The 21,426-nt window shown below is 42.1% G+C and overlaps 1 protein-coding gene across 6 annotated transcripts in view; it reads left to right on the forward strand.

Moving 5' to 3' along the window:
• The first annotated feature begins 326 nt into the window (after nucleotides 1-326).
• Nucleotides 327-21,426, forward strand: part of PPM1H (protein phosphatase, Mg2+/Mn2+ dependent 1H) — a 349,098-nt gene continuing 327,998 nt past the window's right edge. For all 6 annotated transcript variants that reach the window (XR_004439771.1, XR_004439770.1, XR_004439769.1 and 3 more), the window contains exons 1-2: nucleotides 327-506; nucleotides 681-1,976. Coding sequence is in view for 3 of the 6 variants with exons in the window: in XM_033221424.1 (XP_033077315.1) it covers nucleotides 1,732-1,976 (245 nt within the window). In the remaining 3 variants the exon portion in view is untranslated. The remainder of the gene's footprint in view (nucleotides 507-680; nucleotides 1,977-21,426) is intronic.

Genomic DNA, 21,426 nt, shown 5'->3' on the forward strand with positions numbered 1-21,426 from the left:
GAGGCTTATCCAGGCCTCACCTAACAGCAAGTACTCCTTGACTCACAATTCCTCTTCAAAGAATTGGTTTCTCCTTCAACACCTGGCCCACTCTCCTTCCCAAACACTGACTGAAAAGAACCAGGGCCTGCATTCCCTGGTGAACTCAGAGCAAGCTGTTTGGTGCATAACTGCATAAGTAACAACGAATTCTAGCAAATTAAATAAGTAAACATGAACAGGATACATGCCCTATTGCAAAGTTTTCCTTCTCCCAAAAAGCCAATATTTAAGAAATGTTAGCCTTGATGAAGTATTCAGTTTTTAAGACACGTTTTCTATTTTAACATACGATCACCAAAAATGTTTCTTCATTGTATTTATTCATTTTTACTTTAGCATTTGAGTTGCTGTGTTCTACTTAAGCTTCTTTCGTTTTATAAGTGCCCTTAGATAATTTTGCAACAATGTCCTGAATTAAGAAAATTCAAATACGACTGCATTTAAGTGTCTAGATAGTAAACAAGGTAAGCTTTGAAAATATACTTCTGTTTCTATGTCGGAGGAAAGTGCATTTATTTGTCTAGATAGTAAACAAGGTAACTTTGAAAAGATACCGTTGTTGCTACGTTGGAGGAAAATGCTTGTATAAATTTATTTAACAATTAAGTACTAACAGTCCCTATTTCTTTTTCTTTTAGGATAGTCAAGTGAAGCAGCGGGAGTGGAGAAGGAACAAAGAAATCTGTAACTGGCTGTGATCAATTAGTTGTAAATACCACTGCCCTCAGACCAGCTTCTGATTTCTCAAGAGATCTTTTTTCTTGTATATTAAGCTTATTCTGGGTTCGAAATAAGATTTGCTTCATAGATAGTGATGCATACAGTGGTAATAAAAAGAAAAGTAAATCGACAAATACTTAGGGAAAAACTTTTAATAATCCTCATGCAATCCGTATAGGCTTATTTTTAAGCCTTGGAAAGTCTCTTACACACAGTGACTGCTGGTTTCCACCGCAGGACTTAGAAGACCCTGATTGCACCTGTCTCCCCTTTCCCCTCCTGCTCCCAAAGTTTCCTTTCTGGAGGGTGAAGGCAGCATTCCTCAGGAGTGGATTCTTCAACGCTTTTCCCGGCTGCCCGGCTCCACGTGACAGCCCCTGACACCTGTACCGCCTCCAGCTCACAGCGCCCCCATTCCCTCCGGCAGGTACAGACCCAGCCGGTCTCCCCCTCCCTCAGGAGGTCACGATCCCGGTGCGAGTCTCGCTCGGGCCGGCAGGGGAGGGGCTAACCAACGGCCACCGCAGCAGCCTGAGCCCTTGCAGCCTGATTATCACATGACTCGGCAGCGGTAGCCGTGGCAGCAGCCGCGGCGGCTCCGCCGGCTCGCCGGGTGGGCTCAGTTCCGCGCACGCCGGAGCCGAGTGCAGGGGGCGGGGAAGGGACCTGCTGCAACTGCAGCTGCCTGGTCGCTACTGGAGCGCGCGGTGACTCCCCCAGCCGGCCCGCTCCATGCCGCTCCGTTGCGGAAGTGTAGCGTGGGGAGGCGGCTGCCGCCGCGGCACGGAGCACGAGAGGCCGGGGCTCGGCCCCCTGCAGCACTAGGCTCTGGGAGCCGCGCGCGGCGCGTCCCAGCGGCCCGGCTCCCCGTGCGCCAGGCGCCCACCGCAGCCTGCATGCCCGGCGCTGCGCCTCGCCCGGCCCCCGCCGCCTCCTGCTCGCACCGCTGCAGTCGGGCGCCGGAGTAATATGCTCACTCGAGTGAAATCTGCCGTGGCCAATTTCATGGGCGGCATCATGGCTGGCAGCTCAGGCTCCGAGCACGGCGGCGGCGGCTGCGGAGGCTCGGACCTGCCCCTGCGTTTCCCTTACGGGCGGCCAGAGTTCCTGGGGCTGTCTCAGGACGAGGTGGAGTGCAGCGCGGATCACATCGCCCGCCCCATTCTCATCCTCAAGGAGACTCGGCGGCTGCCCTGGGCCACTGGCTACGCAGAGTGAGTGCAGCGACACCGGCGGCGCCCCTGCTCTCCTCGCGGCCCTTCCCCGCACGGTTCCAGCCCTCTTCTCTCCCTGCTTCTCGGCCTCAGGGCTCTCCACTAGCTGCCGGCGTCCAGGCCTCGGCGGGGAGCTCTTTACTTACACTAGCCATTTCCTTCTTCTCCCCACTCCCTCTTCCCCCAACCCAAGGACGCGGCGTCTCCAGCCCGGGTATGGGTGGTGGAGGGGTGGGTGGCAGCGCTGGACCGTGGGAAAGCTAAGGTGAGACAGGTCTGTGAATCCGGGTCTCTGTCACTTGGGGGAAAAAAGGGGCAGAAAAGCTCTGCTGAAGTTTGAAACACATTAGGAAAATCTGCTATCTGTACCCCCACCCTCCCAAAATATAGTTGGCGTCTCCGCGTGATGCAGAGTTTGTGGGGTGGAGGCTTGGAGGAGATGTCACTGCGCCTGGGAGCTTGTGTCCGATTCCGGGAGGTGGCCGTGTCTGAGTGCGTGGTTGTACATTTCCGAAGGTCTCAGTTTCTCACTTTCAGCCCGCGAGTTCCTTCGCTTCTCCTTTAGCAGGTAGTAAAATGCTGCGCGTTCGGTAAATGCCAGTACTATTTCCCTCAGCCCTTGGGGAGGGGGAAACTTATTCCAACTGTCTAATATAACATTTTGGTAATCCGCTTTGGTGATTAAGCTTGCGTTTGACTGATCAGCTATTTCAGGAACCGACTGAGTCAGGTTGACGATCTGGAGTGGAACCGGGAAAGGAGAGGTGGAGGATTTTATTGCCCTTCCCCCAGCTCCATGGCCACTTTTCTATTAACTATTAATAACCATCTTATGAATGGTAAGATAAGTAACGTTTCCCTTCTGTCTACTACCTCAGTTGTAGGAAACGGGAAAACTAGGACACATTTAGAATAGAATTCGGGGTTATTAATGAACCAGGGGGTGCAAAAGTGCACGCAAAACCTGGTGCCTGGCACACCTGCGCCTTTTCCTTTAACCCCATTCTCTCCGTAATTTTGGCCCACCCCTATCCGTGCACGGCCTCGCTGGTTGATTGGTTCGTCCGGGAACCAATCAGCTCTTCCAACGCCTGGGCGCCTTGATGCTGACCCTGTTCTGGTGGCCCGGATACCCCGGAGCAGGCTTGGTTCCCAACGCTGAGGATTCCGGTGGGAGAGACTGCTTGGAATCTACTCTGCTTATTATCTCTAATTCTCCTTTCCTTTTCTCATCATCCTATAAACGCGTTTCTCCATGGGTTGAAATGGAAAACGTATAAATGGGGCTAGACGATTGGAGTGTGAAAGAGAGGAGGCAGAAATGCGCTTGATGGGAGCTCAGACAGTAAAAATTAACACTTCATAAAAGATGAGCATGGAAGAGAACGTTGTGGGTGGCGAAGGTACAAAATAGCATTGTAACTTCCAAGAAAAAGCCAAAGCAAAAATAAACACCTGTGTAAGGAAAGACCTAAAGGAGAAAAAAGTGCCTGCCAAACATACCAAACACTGTTTCTTAACTGAAATAAAAACGTTATTTAAAAGCCCATTTGGGCCGGGCGTGGTGGTTCACGCCTGCAATCCCAGCACTTTGGGAGGCTGAGGCGGGTGGATCACCTGAGGTCGGGAGTTCGAGACCAGCTTGAATAACATGGAGAAAAGCTGTCTCTACTTAAACTACAAAAATTAGTCCCAGCTACTCGGGAGGCTGAGACGGGAGAATCGCTTGAACCCCGGAGGCAGAGATGGCAGTGAGCCAAGATCACGTCATTGCACTCCAGCCTGGGCAACAAGAGCGAAACCCAGTCTCAAAAAAAAAAAAAAAAAGCCCATTTGGACCCTTTACGAGACAGAAAGCAACTTGGAGGCATACCCCGTCCTGTAATTGTATAGGTGGGGGTCTTTGTGCCTGCCAAACGCCCGAGATCTGTCCCCACTCCAGTGAGTTTCCCAGGGCGAGGGCGCCTGTCGAGGCGAGACGGAAAAACAGGCAATGGTGAGAAAGTTGTGAGAGATAGGAAAGAAGATACTGAAACACTGAAGGTGGAAACCGTTTGGACAGTAAACGGAAAGCCTCAGATAAGCATGAGGGAAAGGAAAGAACGAATTGCAGAATGTTTGCATGCCTATGGTAGGCACAGGATGCAATGAGACACGCAGGAGAGAGTGCTTAAAGGGCTCCCCCTATCCTCTCTGGACCTCCATTTCCTTATCCCTAAAGAGTTTATCTTTTTCCTAGAATAAATCATGAGAGATATTCAACTTGAAGGCTAGGAAGGCCACTGTAAAATGTTACAAATTTTAAAGTTAGTGGCAAAAGCAATACATGTGTGATAATTCAAGCAAAGACCTATTTAAAAAAAAAAAAAAGTCAGCCCCTCTTCCCCAGCCCTGGCTTATTCCCTAGGAGTAATGAGGGTTCAGTGTTTGGGTGATATTTGGCTTTCAGACTTCTTTGGATGCCCTCATAAATACATATCATGCGTTTTTTTTTTTTCCTCAAAATAGACTCATACTAAGCATATTAGTCTGTAGCATTTTCACAAAACACCGTGTCATTGACAGTATTCACAAGTAAACACAGAATTACCTCATTCTTCTTAAATATATACTATTAGTAATAGCTAACATAGTTAATGCTTACTCTTTAGTGCTAATACTCTTTTATATTATCTGATTTTCACAAAAGCCCAATGAAGTAGGCACTATCATTTCCATATTATAGTTGAGAATACAGAGGCACTGAGTGATTAAGCAACTTGCCCAGGGTCAAGCCTGTGTGTGAACCCAGGCAGTCTGACTCCAGAGCTCACAACACCAAACTCATTCTCTACAGTGGATTAAATTATGATGTATTCATCCGTACCCAGGAATAGCCACTAAAGTCTTGACCATCTCTCCTCACCTTTATCCCTGTCAGATGTTATACTGCACCACTTCCTTATATCTTGAACTGTTTATCTTCCTGCAAAAATGCATCCTGAATGATCAAAATGGCTGAAATAGGGAAGGAAAGAGAAAGACAAGTAGTGACTGTGGCTGTGATCAGAAGCTGCCACCAGTAATGCTGCCCTTTCCTACAGGATTTACTGGCAGAAGAAAATTGTCTTCTCTTTGTTCTAGAAGGTACCCGAAAGGGGTTGAATAGGTAGGAATATTGCTGAAATTGTGGTGATAAGAACTGCACTAAGGAGCTAATCCTGAATCAGAAGTGATCTGTTTATCTCTCTAGAAGGTGAGTCACGTTCCAAGCCTTCTTTGGGAGGAAAAATTGACATATTTTGGCCAATGAGTTAATGCTGATGACTGACCCTTTGAGATGGTAGAAAAATTAAGAAGAAATGGTCTAATCTTTTGCCACTTACTGTTAATCCCTTTCAAGAAGAGAGACTCTATAGGTTATAGAACTAGAGAATTAGCCGTAAGCAATCCCTGCTAGACTTGAGGTTGCAGAAACTGAAGATGCTTGTTCATTTCAGTATTCATTGGCATTGTCCTAGATGGAATTTCCCAGCTCTTGAAAAGCTTCCCATTATAGCTGAAAAGTGTAGCCACTTGGCTAAGGGGTATTTGCAAGGTTGTAAAGTTCTGTAAAGCATTGTAGTTATAGATAACATCCACTAAGCTAAAATCTTTCTAAAAAACATGCATTAGCAAGTTTTAAGTTTGGCTTTGAAATCAGTGACTGAGCCTGTTTGGTCTGCTCATTTGATAAAGCCCTTGGGGAGCAACAGTCTGACCCAGAGACCATGGGCCAGCTACTTCCTTTCTCTTAAATACCACCCAAGTGGAGGTTGGTTCATTTTTGTAATGGGTTAGGAACCCATTTTGGCTTTCTTTTTACCTGTTTGCCCAATTTTTATCCTGTTGATGAACAGTTGGTTTTAGAGATGCCAGCAGACATGGAATTTGTGCCTGAAACTACAGCCGTAGGGAATGCCAAAGAATGTGCTGTGGTTTTGAGCATGAGTATTCTGTATGTTAATGCATCATATTCAGGTTTTTATCAGTGATACATGTCTTTACTTGTACAGAAAGAATACATAAGTATAGCTAATTTTACTTAGGTTATAGCTATAACTATAATTATTATTTTTTTCCTATTTCTTAAAAAAGTACCCCTGGACATAAATACAAACAAAAAGGCACTTTGAGAGCATCTGTTAAATGTATATCATACAAGTGTATGTCTCACAGAGTTGAAAATTATGAAATTTTTGATGAAATAACCTTATTTAAATCCAGCCAACAGCCTACAAGTATTTGGATTTGTTTTGGACTCTGCAGGCTGTCTGTCTCCTCGGGTCATTGGCACTAATTGCTTATTACCAATAAATGGCATTAGTTGGCTGGGTGGTGGTGATGACACAAAACCCACTATTTCTTTCTTGCCCCAAAGCTCGGAAATACCCTGGCCTTTCTTTTTCCCTTCTAACCTTTCCTGGCATACCTGCCCCTCTTACTGATACCTCTTTGCAGAACTCCTGCTTGGAAACTTCCTGTTTGACTTTTGCAACTGAAGAAACTTGAGGTTCTCTACTCTTGTGTAAGGATAAAAAGAAATGGGTGAGGGTATTTGCAGATGAGTTAGAAGTCCAGAGTAGCCTGAGCTATTTCAGCTACCTTTCTGGTGACTTGCAAAAGGTATTAATTTCCTATTTTAAAGCAGATAGCTAAGCGTTCCTTCATATTTCAGATATAACATTATAAAGAAATCGTCCCCCTTAGGTGGAGCTCCTGGGGATGTCTCTTTTCTTCGGGAAATGCATCAGCTTCTTTCAAGGACTGGTGATGCGTCAGGCAAAGAGTTTAACCATGCAGGGGGGTGTTTACTATATGTTTCAGTCCCAGTTTAGGTAGACATCCACATCTCTGATATGACCCCACTATACAGTGCTTTTAATTAAGGTTACAGCAGTACTAGTTGAAAATTTAAAACTGCATACTGGAATTGTTTTCTAAACATACATTAATGTTCAAGAAAGTTGTTTTTAATTCTCAGTGTTTGGTAGAAATAAACTCTGGTGCATTGATAGTTCTGTGATTTGCCTAATTTAAAGGGAGGATTAATTAGCTTGCTCCCTTGAATTTATGCTATCATTTTTCAGGAAATAATCATTCATCTGCTTCCATTATTTCTCTCAATTGATGAAATCATTGCAGTCCTACTATGTATCCAGCACTGGTCCCATGCTGGGTTCATAATATAATGAGACATAGTCATAATCCTCAAGAAAATGTTACAGCATAACCTTCCCCCTTTTGTACTTCCTTTGAAATTAAATTAAAATGAAATTGACTATTAAAGTTCAAACAGACCAGCACCAGGGGTTTTGTTTTGATTTTAATGTCTTAATGCTTCTGGGTAATTTTGAATCTCCATATTTGGAGCCTTTAAGTCACATTAGGGAAGCAAACTTGTTTTTTCCAACCAGCTTGTGATTAGCTTTGTACCTGAAGGCCCAAGACCTTACCTGCTGTTAGAGAAAAAAAATTATTCTGACACTTGTTACAGTGCTAGGGAAGACTACACTCAAGTCTGTTGCAATATAGGAAAACAACCCAGCTCAATACAGCATTGACAGCTGGTACTTGTAGGCAAAGAGCAGAGTGTGAGGGGTCAGTGGAATGGAAAGTTACTCAGCAGGGACATTAAACCAAACTAAACTGACCTAGCAGGATTCTTGCTGAAAGCAGACCAAAGACTTATACATCAGAGGTGGGAAATGAGGAACTTGAGCAGATATCAAGTTTGGGGGATTCTTGCTAACCTGACTTAACAGGATTCTTGCTTAAGGAACAGGACTGGGGCCAACGTTGTGGCCTAGTAGGGAAGAGAGGCCTGACTAAAGTTTGGTGGAGGAGAGAATCTTTGTCATCCTCGCAGATGGGGGAGAACGGGAAGAGAGTAGATGGTACTGCAGTTGTTTAACTATGATTTTCATTCTGATTTATCTGCATTACTTCTGTGACTTTCCGTAATTGACTGTGTTTCCTACTGACCATGTAAGGAGAGCAGATGCCCTTAATTATGGTGCAAAAGAAGCAGGATTGAACCTAATTATAAAACATAATGTTATGGCAAAGAGTTGAGGAGCCTTTCCCATGCTGTTTTTTCAGATAAGTGGTTTTCACTAGCTTTCCAGTTTGGTACTACAGTAGATACTTTGCAAATTATTAGCTTAAGAATGGTATAGCATTTGATTTGTTTGACTCATCTCCCATATACCACATAGTGATGGGATCATCCCTGTTTGTACTTTATTAGAGGCATTGAAAATTGCTAAATGCGATAGTCATTTGTTGAGCTAGTCCTGTGTGTAGGTTCTGTACTAAGCACTTTACGTGTAAGGATTTGATGAGATGAATGCAATGTAGGTAAGTAATTTGTTCAAAGTAACAAAGCTTTTTAAGTGGCAGATCTTGGATTCATATCTGCCACTTAATTAATCTGCATATTCTGTGCAACTCCTACCTTTGGTGGGTTTTCACTGTGTCTAATGAAATACTTAAAACATTTTTAACCATAAGGTACTCATTATAGGAAATTCAGATAATATAGACCAGTAAAAGGTATGAAGAACAGAGTGAAAAATGTTTGATAATTCATTAGCCACTGTTTATATTTTAGATTAGGTCTCTCTGATTTCTTACATAGATGCTTTTTAAAAAATAAAAGCTGATCATATGTTTACATGTCTTTTAACATGTCTCCTTCACTTAAGAATATACAATGGACCCCTCTCCAACATATATTCTTTTTTCTTTTCTTTTCTTTTTTTTTTTTTGAGATGGAGTTTCGCTCTTGTTGCCCAGGCTGGAGTGCAGTGGTGTGATCTCGGCTTACTGCAACCTCCGCCTCCTGGGTTCAAGTGATTCTCCTGCCTCAGCCTCCCGAGAAGCTGGGATTACAGGTGCCCATGACCACACCCAGGTAATTTTTTGTATTTTTAGTAGAGATGGGGTTTCATCATGTTGGCCACACTGGTCTCAAACTCCTGACCTCAGGTGATCCACCTGCCTCAGCCTCCCAAAGTGCAGGATGACATGTGTGAGCTACCACACCCAGCCTCCAACATATATTCTTATTATGTCGACTGCCTAATATTCCACTGAAGGGCTTCTCATTCATGAATCTCCCATTGAACATTTAGATTTACTTTTAGGCCGGGCGCGGTGGCTCAAGCCTGTAATCCCAGCACTTTGGGAGGCCGAGACGGGCGGATCACGAGGTCAGGAGATCGAGACCATCCTGGCTAACACGGTGAAACCCCGTCTCTACTAAAAATAAAAAAACTAGCCGGGCGAGGTGGCGGGTGCCTGTAGTCCCAGCTACTCGGGAGGCTGAGGCAGGAGAATGGCGTAAACCCGGGAGGCGGAGCTTGCAGTGAGCTGAGATCTGGCCACTGCACTCCAGTCCGGGCGACAGAGTGAGACTCCGCCTCAAAAAAAAAAAAAAAAAAAAAGATTTACTTTTAGGCTTTTAGTGAATATCTTCATGTGTTTTTTTCAGCTCATCCAGTTGTTTCCTTATGATTAATTTCTAGACATGGAAAGCTTGGTTAGAAGCTATGCACATTCACAACTGTGATACATATCCGATTCGTTGTATCAACTCACACTGCAGCCAGCAGTATCTACCACTTTAGTATTAAGCCTTTAATATTTGCCAATGATCTGATAGATGAAATATACTTCATTGTAATCTGTGTTTGATTATTGAAGAAAATGAATAAACAGATGTATATACTTATATGTCACAGATATTTATTAGCCATGTAAATATCTTTTTTTTTTTTTTTTTTTTTTGAGACAGAGTCTTGCTCTGTCCCCCAGGCTGGAGTGCAACGGCATGATCTTGGCTCACTGGCTCACTGCAACCTCTGCCTCCTGGGTTCAAGCAATTCCTGCCTCCGCCTCCTGAGTAGCTGGGATTACAGGCATGCGCCACCATGCCCAGCTAATTTTGTATTTTTAGTAGAGATGGTGTTTCTCCATGTTGGTCAGGCTGGTCTCAAACTCCTGACCTCAGATGATCCACACACCTCAGCCTCTCAAAGTGCTGGGATTACAGCAATGAGTCAGTGCACCCAACCCATTTAGAGATCTTTTTATGATTTTCCTGTTTATATTCATTTTTCTGTTGAAATAATGTTTCATATTTATAAGTGCTCTTGATATTTTAAGGCTATTCACCCTTGACCTATCATGTTATATATTTTCTAACATGTTCATTTTTTAACTTTATTTTTTTTTCTTTGCAATGCAACATTTAATATTTGGGTGGTCATACCTAATCTCCTCTATGGCTTCTATTTCATATCAGGCTTAGAACATGTAAAGTACTAGAATAACCATCCTACTCCTTTTAGCTACTTACTGTCCTTAGTTGCAAGTCATAGAAATGCCTTTGAGCTAACTTCGGGGGATGGGGGGCGGGGAAAGAAATGGTAATTAGATACCAACTGTCTTATAGAACCCAAGTATAGGAATAACTTGGATTTTACAAGGGACTGGAACCCTGAACTAGAAAGCTATCCAGCAACAAAGTGGCCATTCTTTTAGTCTTTCACCAGGGCACAGGTGACTTCTCCATGCCACCAACAAGCAATCAGACCACATCAACTGTGGCCTCAATTCCAATTTTGAATTTTTGGGAGAGAGACTCCAATTGGTTCAGTTTGTCTCAGATGTCCACCTTTGACATAGGTGATCATAAATATGGTTGCCAGGACCCACCCGTGAGAATGGGCAGCTCTTTAAACAGGGAGGTGGTGGTAGTTAGGGCTGGGCAGATAGTTTAGAAGATTCTACTACTATAGGTAACTTAGTCAACCGATATTTGAGTACCTTCTTTGTTTCAGGCACATATTAGAAGACAGATGAAATGACCAAATAGACAAATGTGTCAACAGGCAAATAGTGTTTGTGTCTGAATGTGCCTGCTGCCCTGCCTTGCAGCCCTTGGGGAGCTGTCTAGGCTAGGAATTCAAAACTGTCCCAAAAATGCCATAGAAGGGATAAAGACTCAGGCCAGCTTTGGAACTAAATATGGCTTGAAGGTTTGTACCAATAAATGAGTATTACATATTAATATAAAATGATGTAGCTCTTTGGCCACAGGGGTATAAACCTGGCTAGTATGACACACCAGAACTCTGTTCATTTTTATTTGTTTGTTTGTTTTTTGAGATAGTCTCGCTCTGTTGCCCAGGTTGTGCAGTGGCACAATCTTGGCTCACTACAACACCTGCCTCCCCAGTTCCAGCAATTCTCATGTCTCAGACTCCTGAGTAGCTATGACTACAGGCACGTCCCACCACACCTGGCTAATTTTTGTATTTTTAGTAGGGATGAGTTTCCTCATGTTGCCCAGACTGGTCTGGAACTCCTGGCCTCAAGAGATCCACCCACCTTGGCCTCCCAAAATGCTGGGATTGCAGGCGTGAGTCACTGCACCCCACCTGCTCACTGTTATTTTTATTTCTTTTCCTCATCTCATTTGTCTAAGCAGGTAGGGTAATGACAGACAGATTTGGTGAATGGGTGTTTATTTTATAAAACAAAAGTTCAACTTCTATAGTTTCCCCTTTCTTAATTAGTCTAAGATATTTACCTTTTTCCCTTTATTAGACATGGTTTTAATTTGATATTCATCTATTTATATTATTTTTGTAGTTTAAATGCAGGTTTATTGAGTGCATTTCCTTTCTTTGAGACAGAGTCCGAATCTTGCTCTGTCACCCAGGCTGGAGTACAGTGGTGTGATCCAGGTTCAATGCAGCCTCTGCCTCCTGGGTTCAAGCAATTCCTGTGCCTCTGCCTCCCTAGTAGCTGTGGCCACAGGCACGTACCACCACACCTGGCTAATTTTTTGTATTTTTGGTAGAGATGGGGTTTTGACATGTTGGCTAGGCTGGTCTTGAACTCCTGGGTTCAAGCGATCCACCTGCCTTTGCCTCCCAAAGCACTGGGAGTGCAGGCGTGAGCCACCACACCCGGCTAATTGCATTTCTTGAACCAGTTGAAATCTCACGTTTTGTAGTCTACTGCTTGTATTGTTATCAAATGTCATCTCGGGTTTCCCTGAATATTAGCTTACAAAGAAAATGTATTCTGTTTTTTTCAGAATATTCTACATAAAATTCTGTGCCGGCAATTTGGCTATGAGAAAAGCTTAGAAAAAATAAGATCAGTGGGTGATAGTCTCGAATGTAGTAAATTCGCATCTCCTTATGTGCTTGTATTATGTCACTGTTTACCTATGTTTGTGCAAGCATGATTGAAGGACTAACATCAAAATTCAGAAACTGATTTCTGTAAGAAATTCACTCTAAATGCTGAGCTGACAGAGATTATGTTCAGAAGACCAATGGCAGCGCTGAAAAGTCAGCCATGTGGGTGATTCTTACAAGGGGCTTCCATCCCTGTATGTGTAACCTGGGATTTGTTCCTTGAATAGGCATCCCAGCTGTGATTAAGTGAGTCACCTTTTTGACCCTTTGAGTTGGTGAACTGCCTACAGTTGTTGAGCTGGTTACTGCCCCACTTAATCCCACTCTGGGCCTCAGTTTCTTCTTACAAAATGGGGTCATTGAACTGCATTGGTAGGTCCCAGAATTTTTATTTTGTAACCTTTTATCATTTCAAAAATATTGAGAAGACTGACATGAGGTTATTAACTTTTTATTTTGCCAAGCGTGGACATAATCAAATCTGTCATCTACCATCACCAGTGTTTCATGAAATAAAGGGTTTTTAAAACCAGAATCATAGAGGCATATAACCTCAGCAAAACAACAGTTTTTAAATCAAATACTTTTAGTTTTATGAAAAAGGTATGATATTGTTTCTATTTTTCTAAATTTTCATGGACTCATAAAACCATGTATTTTACCTGCCCTAGAGGATTGCCAATGCCCTTTCCAGTTCTAAACTCTGTGAGTTCCTGGAGTTAGGCCAGGAACCAAGTGTTTGCCCTCAGGGCTGAGGTTCACAGTGGGGCCTGCTGTCTCCTTTATTGTGATTATAACTCGGAATTATTTTTTCCCCCAGCATTTTACTATGAAAATTTTCGGCTGGGCGCAGTGACTCACGCCTGTAATACTAGCACTTTGGGAGGCCGAGGTGGGCGAGTCACCTGAGGTCAGGAGCTCGAGACCAGCCTGGCCAACATGGTGAAACCTCGTCACTTCTTAAAATAGAAAAATTAGCTGGACTTGGTGGTATACACCTGTAATCCCAGCTACTCGGGAGGCTGAGGCAGGAGAATCGCTTGAACCCGGGAGGCGGAAGTTGCAGTGAGCCGAGATCGCACCATTGCACTCCAGCCTGGGGAACAAGAGCGAGACTCCATCTTGTTAAAGAAAAAAAAAGAAAATTTTCAAAACTGCAGAAAAGTCGAAACCATTGTAGACGCATGTACCTGCCATCTAGCTTCTGTAATTCACATTTTGTTAGATTTGCTTTATCATTTACCTGTCTGTGTACCCATTTATCTGTCCATCAGTCCATTCTTGAGTTATTGCTAAGCTTGTTTTTTTTTAGTGCAGTGGCCTTAATTTATGCTTTTAAGTTCTTTTCCATAGAAAATAAAAAAATAAGTTTGAGTGACTTTGACATCCTCAGTTGAGAAAAATAGCAGCAAAATGGGTCCTTGTGCATGGAAGGGACCACCTCAGACTTCAGTTTTATAACAGTGGCCCCTGCAAATGCTCGCTCAGTTGATAAGTTTCCCATAACTTAGCATCCACATAGTTGAGCTTCACATGGGGTCAAATTTTAAAAGTATCTCTTTGCTATACTCCCATTTAATTTAATTAGGAAATCTGCCAAAAACTTGAATCACTCCTCTTTTCAGCCGGTGGCCAGGTAGGAATGCTTGTTGAAGAGTACTCTTCAACAAAGACTTCAGAATGTGTTACCTGAAAAGTGCTCATGATGAATCAGGACATCACTGTGTTTTCCATACGTCTGAAGTAGAGATTGTCCACTAGACAGCCTAGGGAAAGCAGAGTATCTGCTCAGCCGCTCTTTTTGGGTGTGGTCAGATCAGCTGGGTCCTCTGAAACATGAATCCATAGTGCTTCCTTTGTTATACTATTTCTGACTTAGTTTTCTCTAAACCGCTGTAAAATTTAACTGCCTAGCTGTATTTTCTTTCTGTGGACTTTATGCTCTCATATTTAGGAGAAAGAATAAGGGAAGACCAACTTCCATCTCTATAGCTCTGGATGATTATTAAGGCCCCGGTCTGTAATGCTTAAAGGTAAGCATCTGTTATCTATGTTCAATAAAAGAAGAAAATGAACCACAGTGAGAAATCAAGTTACTTTAGAATCGCAGGCTGTCCCATGACCCTGGTGACCATCACTGAATCATTAAACCTGACCATTCATTGTGTGAAATTATTAAAAAAAAAAAAAAAAAAAGACATCCTATCCCCATAAACAAAATGCCACATAAGTGAATTAAATGCATTTTATTACTCAAAGGAAACTAATTTTCAAGAGGCTTTATATTGAATAAAGGCATGTTGGCACATCAAGTTTTGCATAAAAGGATACATTTAACAGTACTTTAAAATAGTTCTATTGAATATAGTAGTCTCTTAAAATTATACTTCCTTGCTATATGTGCATTCCTAAGTATAACAGTCAAAACCTTGTCGAAATTACTATATTTTTGGACTACACTGCTATTTTAAAATATTTTAATGTTTTTGGAAAGGCTGTATGTCTTAAAAACCAATCTGTACATTTTATGTAGTGATGTTTCTTTTTTCTAAAGTTAATAAATACAACATGTGTTTTAACATCAGTAGCTACTTAGAAGTAAGGAAATGTACTCAGGAATTCTGAGTAATGGGACTCAAATCGTAAGTGAGGTTTTATGTGAGTCCCCTTTAAAATTTAATTTGGGAGGTTTGTTACCTAAGTTTTACTTAAGCAGAGTCAAGTTTTTTGTTTGCTTGTTTGTTTTAGAGATGACGTCTCACTGTGTTACCCTGGCTGGAGTGCAGTAGCTGTTCACAGGCACAATCATATCACCCTATGGGTTCAAGTGATCTTCCCACCTGAGCCTCCGGGTAGCTGGGATTGTGAGTGGCCAAGTTTGCTTCAGAGTCAAGTTTTAATGGAAATTTTTCAAGTTAGTGAACTTAGGGGCCAACAAGTGTGACAGCATTCAGTGTAGCATTCATATCTTCGTCTTTGGCAGTGTGGTCTCTTGGGGTGGCCGTCTTGAGTGTGTGCATCTACATTGCTGGCTTGCAGAAGCCAGGCCTAATGGAGCCTTGCTGAATGCATGGTGTAATTAATCATCCCAGGGATCTGGGCAGACAGACCAATTACTTGGCCAGCTGAGAGGACCAAAGTGGCTTGTGTGCTCTACTGTACTTTCAGGAAGTTGATAAATACACATTTAAGCTATTAAAAAATGGTGCATCTTTACCTGCGATCTTTTAAATATAAATATAGGAAGGAAAAAAATCTTGTGATAAACTGATTTTTTTTTTTTTAATAAAAATATGAATGGGCGTGGTGACTCACGCCTGTAATCCTAGCACGTTGGGAGGCTGAGGCGGGTGGATCACCTGAGGTCAGGAGTTTGAGACCAGCCTGGCCAACATGGCAAAACCCCATCTCTACCAAAAATACAAAAACTAGCCAGGTGTACTAGCAGGTGCCTGTCATCCCAACTACTCGAGAGGCTGAGGCAGGAGAATTACTTGAACCCGGGAGGTAGAGGCTGCAGTGAGCCGGGATCACTCTACTTCACCCCAGCCTGGGCAATAGAGTGAGATTCTGTCAAAAAATAAATAATAAATAAATAAATAAATATGCTATCGATTATTGAGTTTCTATATTTAAGTGGTCTGCTGTGGTGTACTAATAGTCACTATATGCCTTTTTTGAAAAGGTGATTGTTGACAAAGTATGTTACACACAGCCGGTAAAAATAAAAGATGGAGTGTAAATGTTCAGTAGGAAGCCAATTGTAAGGTACAGGGACTGTGAACATCCCATAACAGGGTGTCAGTGAAAGCAGGAATGGAAAACCAAACTGATAATAATAAAGAAGGGACTATTAAGAGTTTTTACTTCTTTTTTTTTTTTTTCTGATGCTGGGTGCCATGACTCATGCCTATAATCCCAGCACTTAGGGAGGCCAATGCAGGTAGATCGCTTGAGATTAGGAGTTCAAGACCAGCCTGAGCAACATAGCAAGACCCAGTCTCCACCAAAACAGACAAACAAACAGTCAGGTGTGGTAGTGTGCACCTGTGGTCCCAGCTACTTGGGAGGCTGAGGTGGGAGGATCACCTGAACCAGGCAGGTCAAGGTGGCAGTGAGCTGTGATCATGCTACCACACTCCAGCTTCGGTGACAGAGTGAGACCCTGTCTCAACAAAAAGCAATTTTAAAAAGAGGATTTTTTGTAATATAAAAGAAGAAATAGCTATAATATTTTGTTGTAAATAAGTAACCTATGAGGATGGACTCTAAAAGATACGTTTGGGACAAACAGTAATTTTATCGGCCTTTTAGGACAGTGTTTCCCCATAAGGTATGGTTTGGAGTGGAGCCAAAGAGTGAGATTAGATGCCCTCCTGGCATCTCTCCCTGTGATTAACAATGAGGCTATGCCACAGAGGACCATGCTGCTCTGTTGTTAGAACCAGGTGTCCAGAACTGGGCTGGTGACTCAGTGCAGCAGCAAATGGGAAGAAGAGAAGAATTGGCAGCTCTGACTACAGCAGCTGGTGTTTATTTATGTATTTTTTTTTTTAAATCTTGGTGTTCAGCTGGGAATCACATGGGCCCATACTTGAAGTCCTGCCTGTCCTCTTCTCCCCATTTCCCTGTCATCAGGTTAGTGTTGACAGAGACTACCTGGCCACGCTGACCTTTTGCCCCTTGCACACCACCTGAAGCCCTGCCACTTGCCTTGCCATCCTCAGAGGGACCACCCGATGTGATTTGTCTCTGGTTCTGGGCTCCATGAGGACTTGTGCTGTAAATTCCTCAAGTCCTGGTTCCCAACCTTCTCAACATCACGAGCCCTTTTATTATTATTTTTTTCTTGGATGGATTCCTTGTGAAAAATTTTGTCCAGCAAGCTGTATTAAATAAGCATTAAGTTACTCCTATTAAAAAAATTTAACCGGATGCATCGTATCTCCTAATCAGCACGAAGGTGTAGTGAAAAATCATATTGAACTGATAACATTTCAGCCAAAAGCAAAGGAATTAACCTTTGTGAATCTTGAGTACTTCTTGCCCACAATATTTGTCGTTAGCTTCCCCCCCACCGCCAGCCCCCAATATTTAAAACAGATTAGATCTCCTATTGCTACCTTCCCAGGTCTTCGAAGAACCTAGACCACAAATGGGACTCTCTGCCCACAGGTTTGGATTTTGTATCACCTGAGTTACCAGCAAGCTATGCTCAGATGAGTGTCAAGATCATTTTGTTTGGGTTTCAGATGTGTAGCACCTTCCTCAGGAACATTATTTTAATGTCCCTGATGTCCTGTTTCTTGTTGAAAAACTGTCTTTTAATAGTTTTATTTTGTTGCCTTCCAAAGTGCTACAAGTTGCCCGAGAGGCACAATGCATGTCAGCTGCAAGTTTAATTAAACTCGTGCTGAGAATATTATTTTTCTAGCAGAGTTTGACCCTTCAGCAAAAGTTTCTGTTGCACAAATTTCTATCTCCACTGACTGTGGATAAGAAGAACTTAAAATTATCTTGAGATGTTTACTAACCTGTCAAAGTGGAGGAAGGCATTGGTTAGTCAGGAACTTAGAACATAAACTATCCATATATTCTATCACCTGTAATTAGCTTCAATTGATAATTTGTGTGCATCTGTTAGTACATATCTACTTTCAAACTGGGATAATTCTACATACTGGTTAGTTTTTTCACTTCAAATGGAGTCACTATCTTCCCATGTAAACAAGTATTTTACTCTCTCATTTTTAATAGCTGCATTGTATTCTATTTTTTGTTTTAACACACATTTTTTTCCTTTATGTTAGCCAAGTTTTTACTATTGAAAACGGTCCTGGGATGAACCTCCTTGTAGACAAATCTTTGCTAAGCTATAATTTGAAAAGTGACATTTTTCTGGGAAAAATACTCAAAAGGGACTTTCCCAATATTTCTTGTGACATTGTTTAATAGTTAGAAAAGATCAATGTTTAGATTGAAAATTGTGTGGGGAAGCATTAGCTGTATACTTTAATGTACTTTACCAAAGTAGTGTTTTGGTGAGCTGGACATACTGATTAAAAAGCATTATGGCTTCACTTTAATATTTAGGTTTAAATTGCCCCTTTTTTGGTATCATCATGCATTCACTGTGTGCTTCACATGCCTTAAGAGGCAAAAGATACAGAGGTTTTAACCTTTGGAGGCTCACACTCTTCTTGGGAAAATAAATTAATGAAAAGTTGAGAACCCATGCATAGCATGACAGAGGAGTAGCATGGTGCTGGGGTGGCACCATGATCAATAACTTGAAGGGGCAGTTTGTGGTAGTCTTGGCTCTTTCCCTAGCCAGTCTGTGGCTTCAGCAAGCAGCCTCACTTTTTTAATCCTCAGTTTGCATATTCATAAAGTTAGGTCATTGACTTAGCCCTTCCCAGCTGTACAGTGCTGTGGGAGTAAGTGTCATCACAAAAGTTGGGTTCTTCTTAATTTCTACTGACTTTTAAGTGGGATATTTGTATATACTTCACTATAAATTAACACTTTTTCTTCTGCCTTGTCTGCTTTATCTTAAATAAAATCTCTGAATATGCATTTTAACAAAAAGTGGAAGTGAATTGAAAATCTAGTTACATTTGATTCTATGAAGCAAATGTCTAAATCTAACAGCATGAAAAACCAAATATGGTATAGTGGAAACTAATCCCCTTGCTTAAAGGATAGTATCCTGCTCATGCCACCCTTTACAGCATGAAGAGTGAGTACCAAGCACAGGTTATAATATTGTCTCCAGAAAAAAATCAAAAAATAAAAATAAACTTCAGTAGCCTATCCTGAATAAAAAGAGACTCAATTTTTAGGCTTTTCCCCCCTAATTCTTTTAAAGTGATGTGATAGTCTGTTGTCCAGAAAGGATGACTTGAAGTATTTGCCTGGAAGGGGGATGTGCTTCAAAATCTTATCAGTGAAGCAAACAAAATCATGGTGGTGATGACAAGCTTTTCCTTCCACTTTGGAATGTCTATTTTGAGACATGGTTCTGTTACAGCCAAATTATAATTTGTAAGGTATAGTAGATATCGAATTAGGGTCTACTAAAAGTTGAAAAAAATGTAAAATTGAAAGCTCTTACTGATCCTTCCAGGAAAAAAAGGAATGAAGATCACAACTAGATCTGAATTCAATCTTTCAATTTAGCCTCAAGTTGTCTGTAGGTGGGTGACCTGAGGACATCTATGTGGCTGTCAGGATTGTGCTGCCACTTGGCACAGAGCTAATGTTCTCCCACTTTGGCAGTTAAATTGCCGCAGAAAGCAGCTGCACTTGATGTAATTTTAATCAATACCTTGTACTTACATATGGCCCTGCAGCCACGTGTCACTGTACTGCTCTCAGCATCTCTGACCTGAGTAAGGGATGCAGAGGCTTGCTTGAGGTTTGGTTTTGAAAATTCGCATAAGTCAAATTATATTTTAAAAGCACCAGGAAGCTTGCTTTGTGACCTATGTCAGTGCAAGACATTTTCATAATGTTCAGAATGGTACTGTTCATCAGTATTGGTTCTTTGGAAGTTGAACTTTTACATGCTCTTTTTTTTTTTTTTTTTTTTAAGTAGAGGGTAACTAGTGGTCTGTTCATTTCAGATGTTAAGCGACCGACAGCTAGCATCAATAGCGCCTTGAAGGTCATCAGGGTTAAGTGGCTAAGGATGAATGACGGGGACTCTGCCTACATCAGCTTCCTCCCTAATGTGCTTTTGAATATTCTTCAAGGATTGATTTATTACTTTTCAGTAACTCCATTTATACCAGAACTGCTTCAGCATTCATTTATATACTAGAGTTCTTCTGATTTAAGTACAATTCATTTAAAACAGTATGCTCAAGTAATTTTTTTCTCACACACAGAAAAAATACTCTTGGTGTTTGCACTTAAATACATAATCTTTTCCTGAGATATATTTATTTTCACTATATCTCAAAGCAGTGATTTACCTCATCAGTAAAGCCAGTTTTGCAGCTCTGTTAGGAATCTAAACAGTTTATTCTATTCAGTAAATATCATTGGTTAGGTGCTTATAGACTTAAAGATGAACCGTCTCTACTTAACATTCACACTTTTCAGACTGTATTATGAGACAGATACCAAAACAGAAGATGTTTAGATTGTGTTATGTTATTAAATGGTTTGATAGTTAAAATTGTTTATTAAAGAAAATAATGTATGATCAACAATGCCCGTATTTAGCAAGCCATATTAATTACAAATAAAACTTAAGACTCTTTCAGCTAGGTTGACAGAAAACCATTAAATTAACTCAGTTTTCAGTCAGCTAACATTTATTAAACCTCCTCATGGAGTGTAAGGAAAGCTCTCAAGGTTAAAAAATATATTTTCTATTTTCAGGGGGTTCACAAGTTAGCAGGGGAGATATTGTGTGTATAACTGTAATATAATAAGCTACTGTGATGAAGGAGTTGATCAAATGTGATGGGAACCCAGCAAATGGGCACAGGCTGGTTAATTCTAAGTCTGGAGAAAATGGGAAGAGGTGAGCAAAGCTGACTGTTCGAACCCTGGAGGAACGGTGTTGTGTAGAGGAGGCACGTGAGGGAGACAGCAGCATGAGGAAGGTCATGGCGGTATGAAAGCGGCAATTTCTGGGAATTAGAAAAATCTTTTGTGACTATTTGTAGGCCTGTCAAAATCCCTGACAGGGTATTTGTGGAGCCTGAACCACCTGACACTAGACATAGAATGATTCTCACTTCTTACAGAAAGAGTGGGTGCTGGTAACATTTGACTGCTCCTTTAGGTCTGCCAGGCATGTCCTCTGGAACCTCTCTGTGGGACTGGTGCTTCCCTTCAAGATGATAGACGGAATCACGTCTGAATGTCGCCTCTGTATTTAGGACTCTTGCTGGGCTGCTCTTGGGTACACCTGTATGCTATGTACCCAGGATCGAAGGGGAAGTGGGAGGGACTTTCCTTCTCAGGTAAAACCTGCTGGGATTTGTCATGGATGGGGGTCCCAGGTGAATTCACTAATGACCACAATTTTTGCTACAGAAAAGGCAATAATCCCTCACTTGCTGGTTTGATCACCTGGAGATTTCCTGCAAAAACTCTGCTACAGCTGTGCCCAGAGCCCTCCAACCATTCCTGATTGAACCATGCAGGGAGCAGAGCCAGTGCTGGAGCAGACAGCAGAACTCCTGAAGGTCCCGCGTGAG

The sequence above is a fragment of the Trachypithecus francoisi genome, unplaced genomic scaffold (assembly GCF_009764315.1).
Source record: "Trachypithecus francoisi isolate TF-2019V2 unplaced genomic scaffold, Tfra_2.0 Lachesis_group11, whole genome shotgun sequence".
Classification (NCBI taxonomy): Eukaryota; Metazoa; Chordata; class Mammalia; order Primates; family Cercopithecidae; genus Trachypithecus; species Trachypithecus francoisi.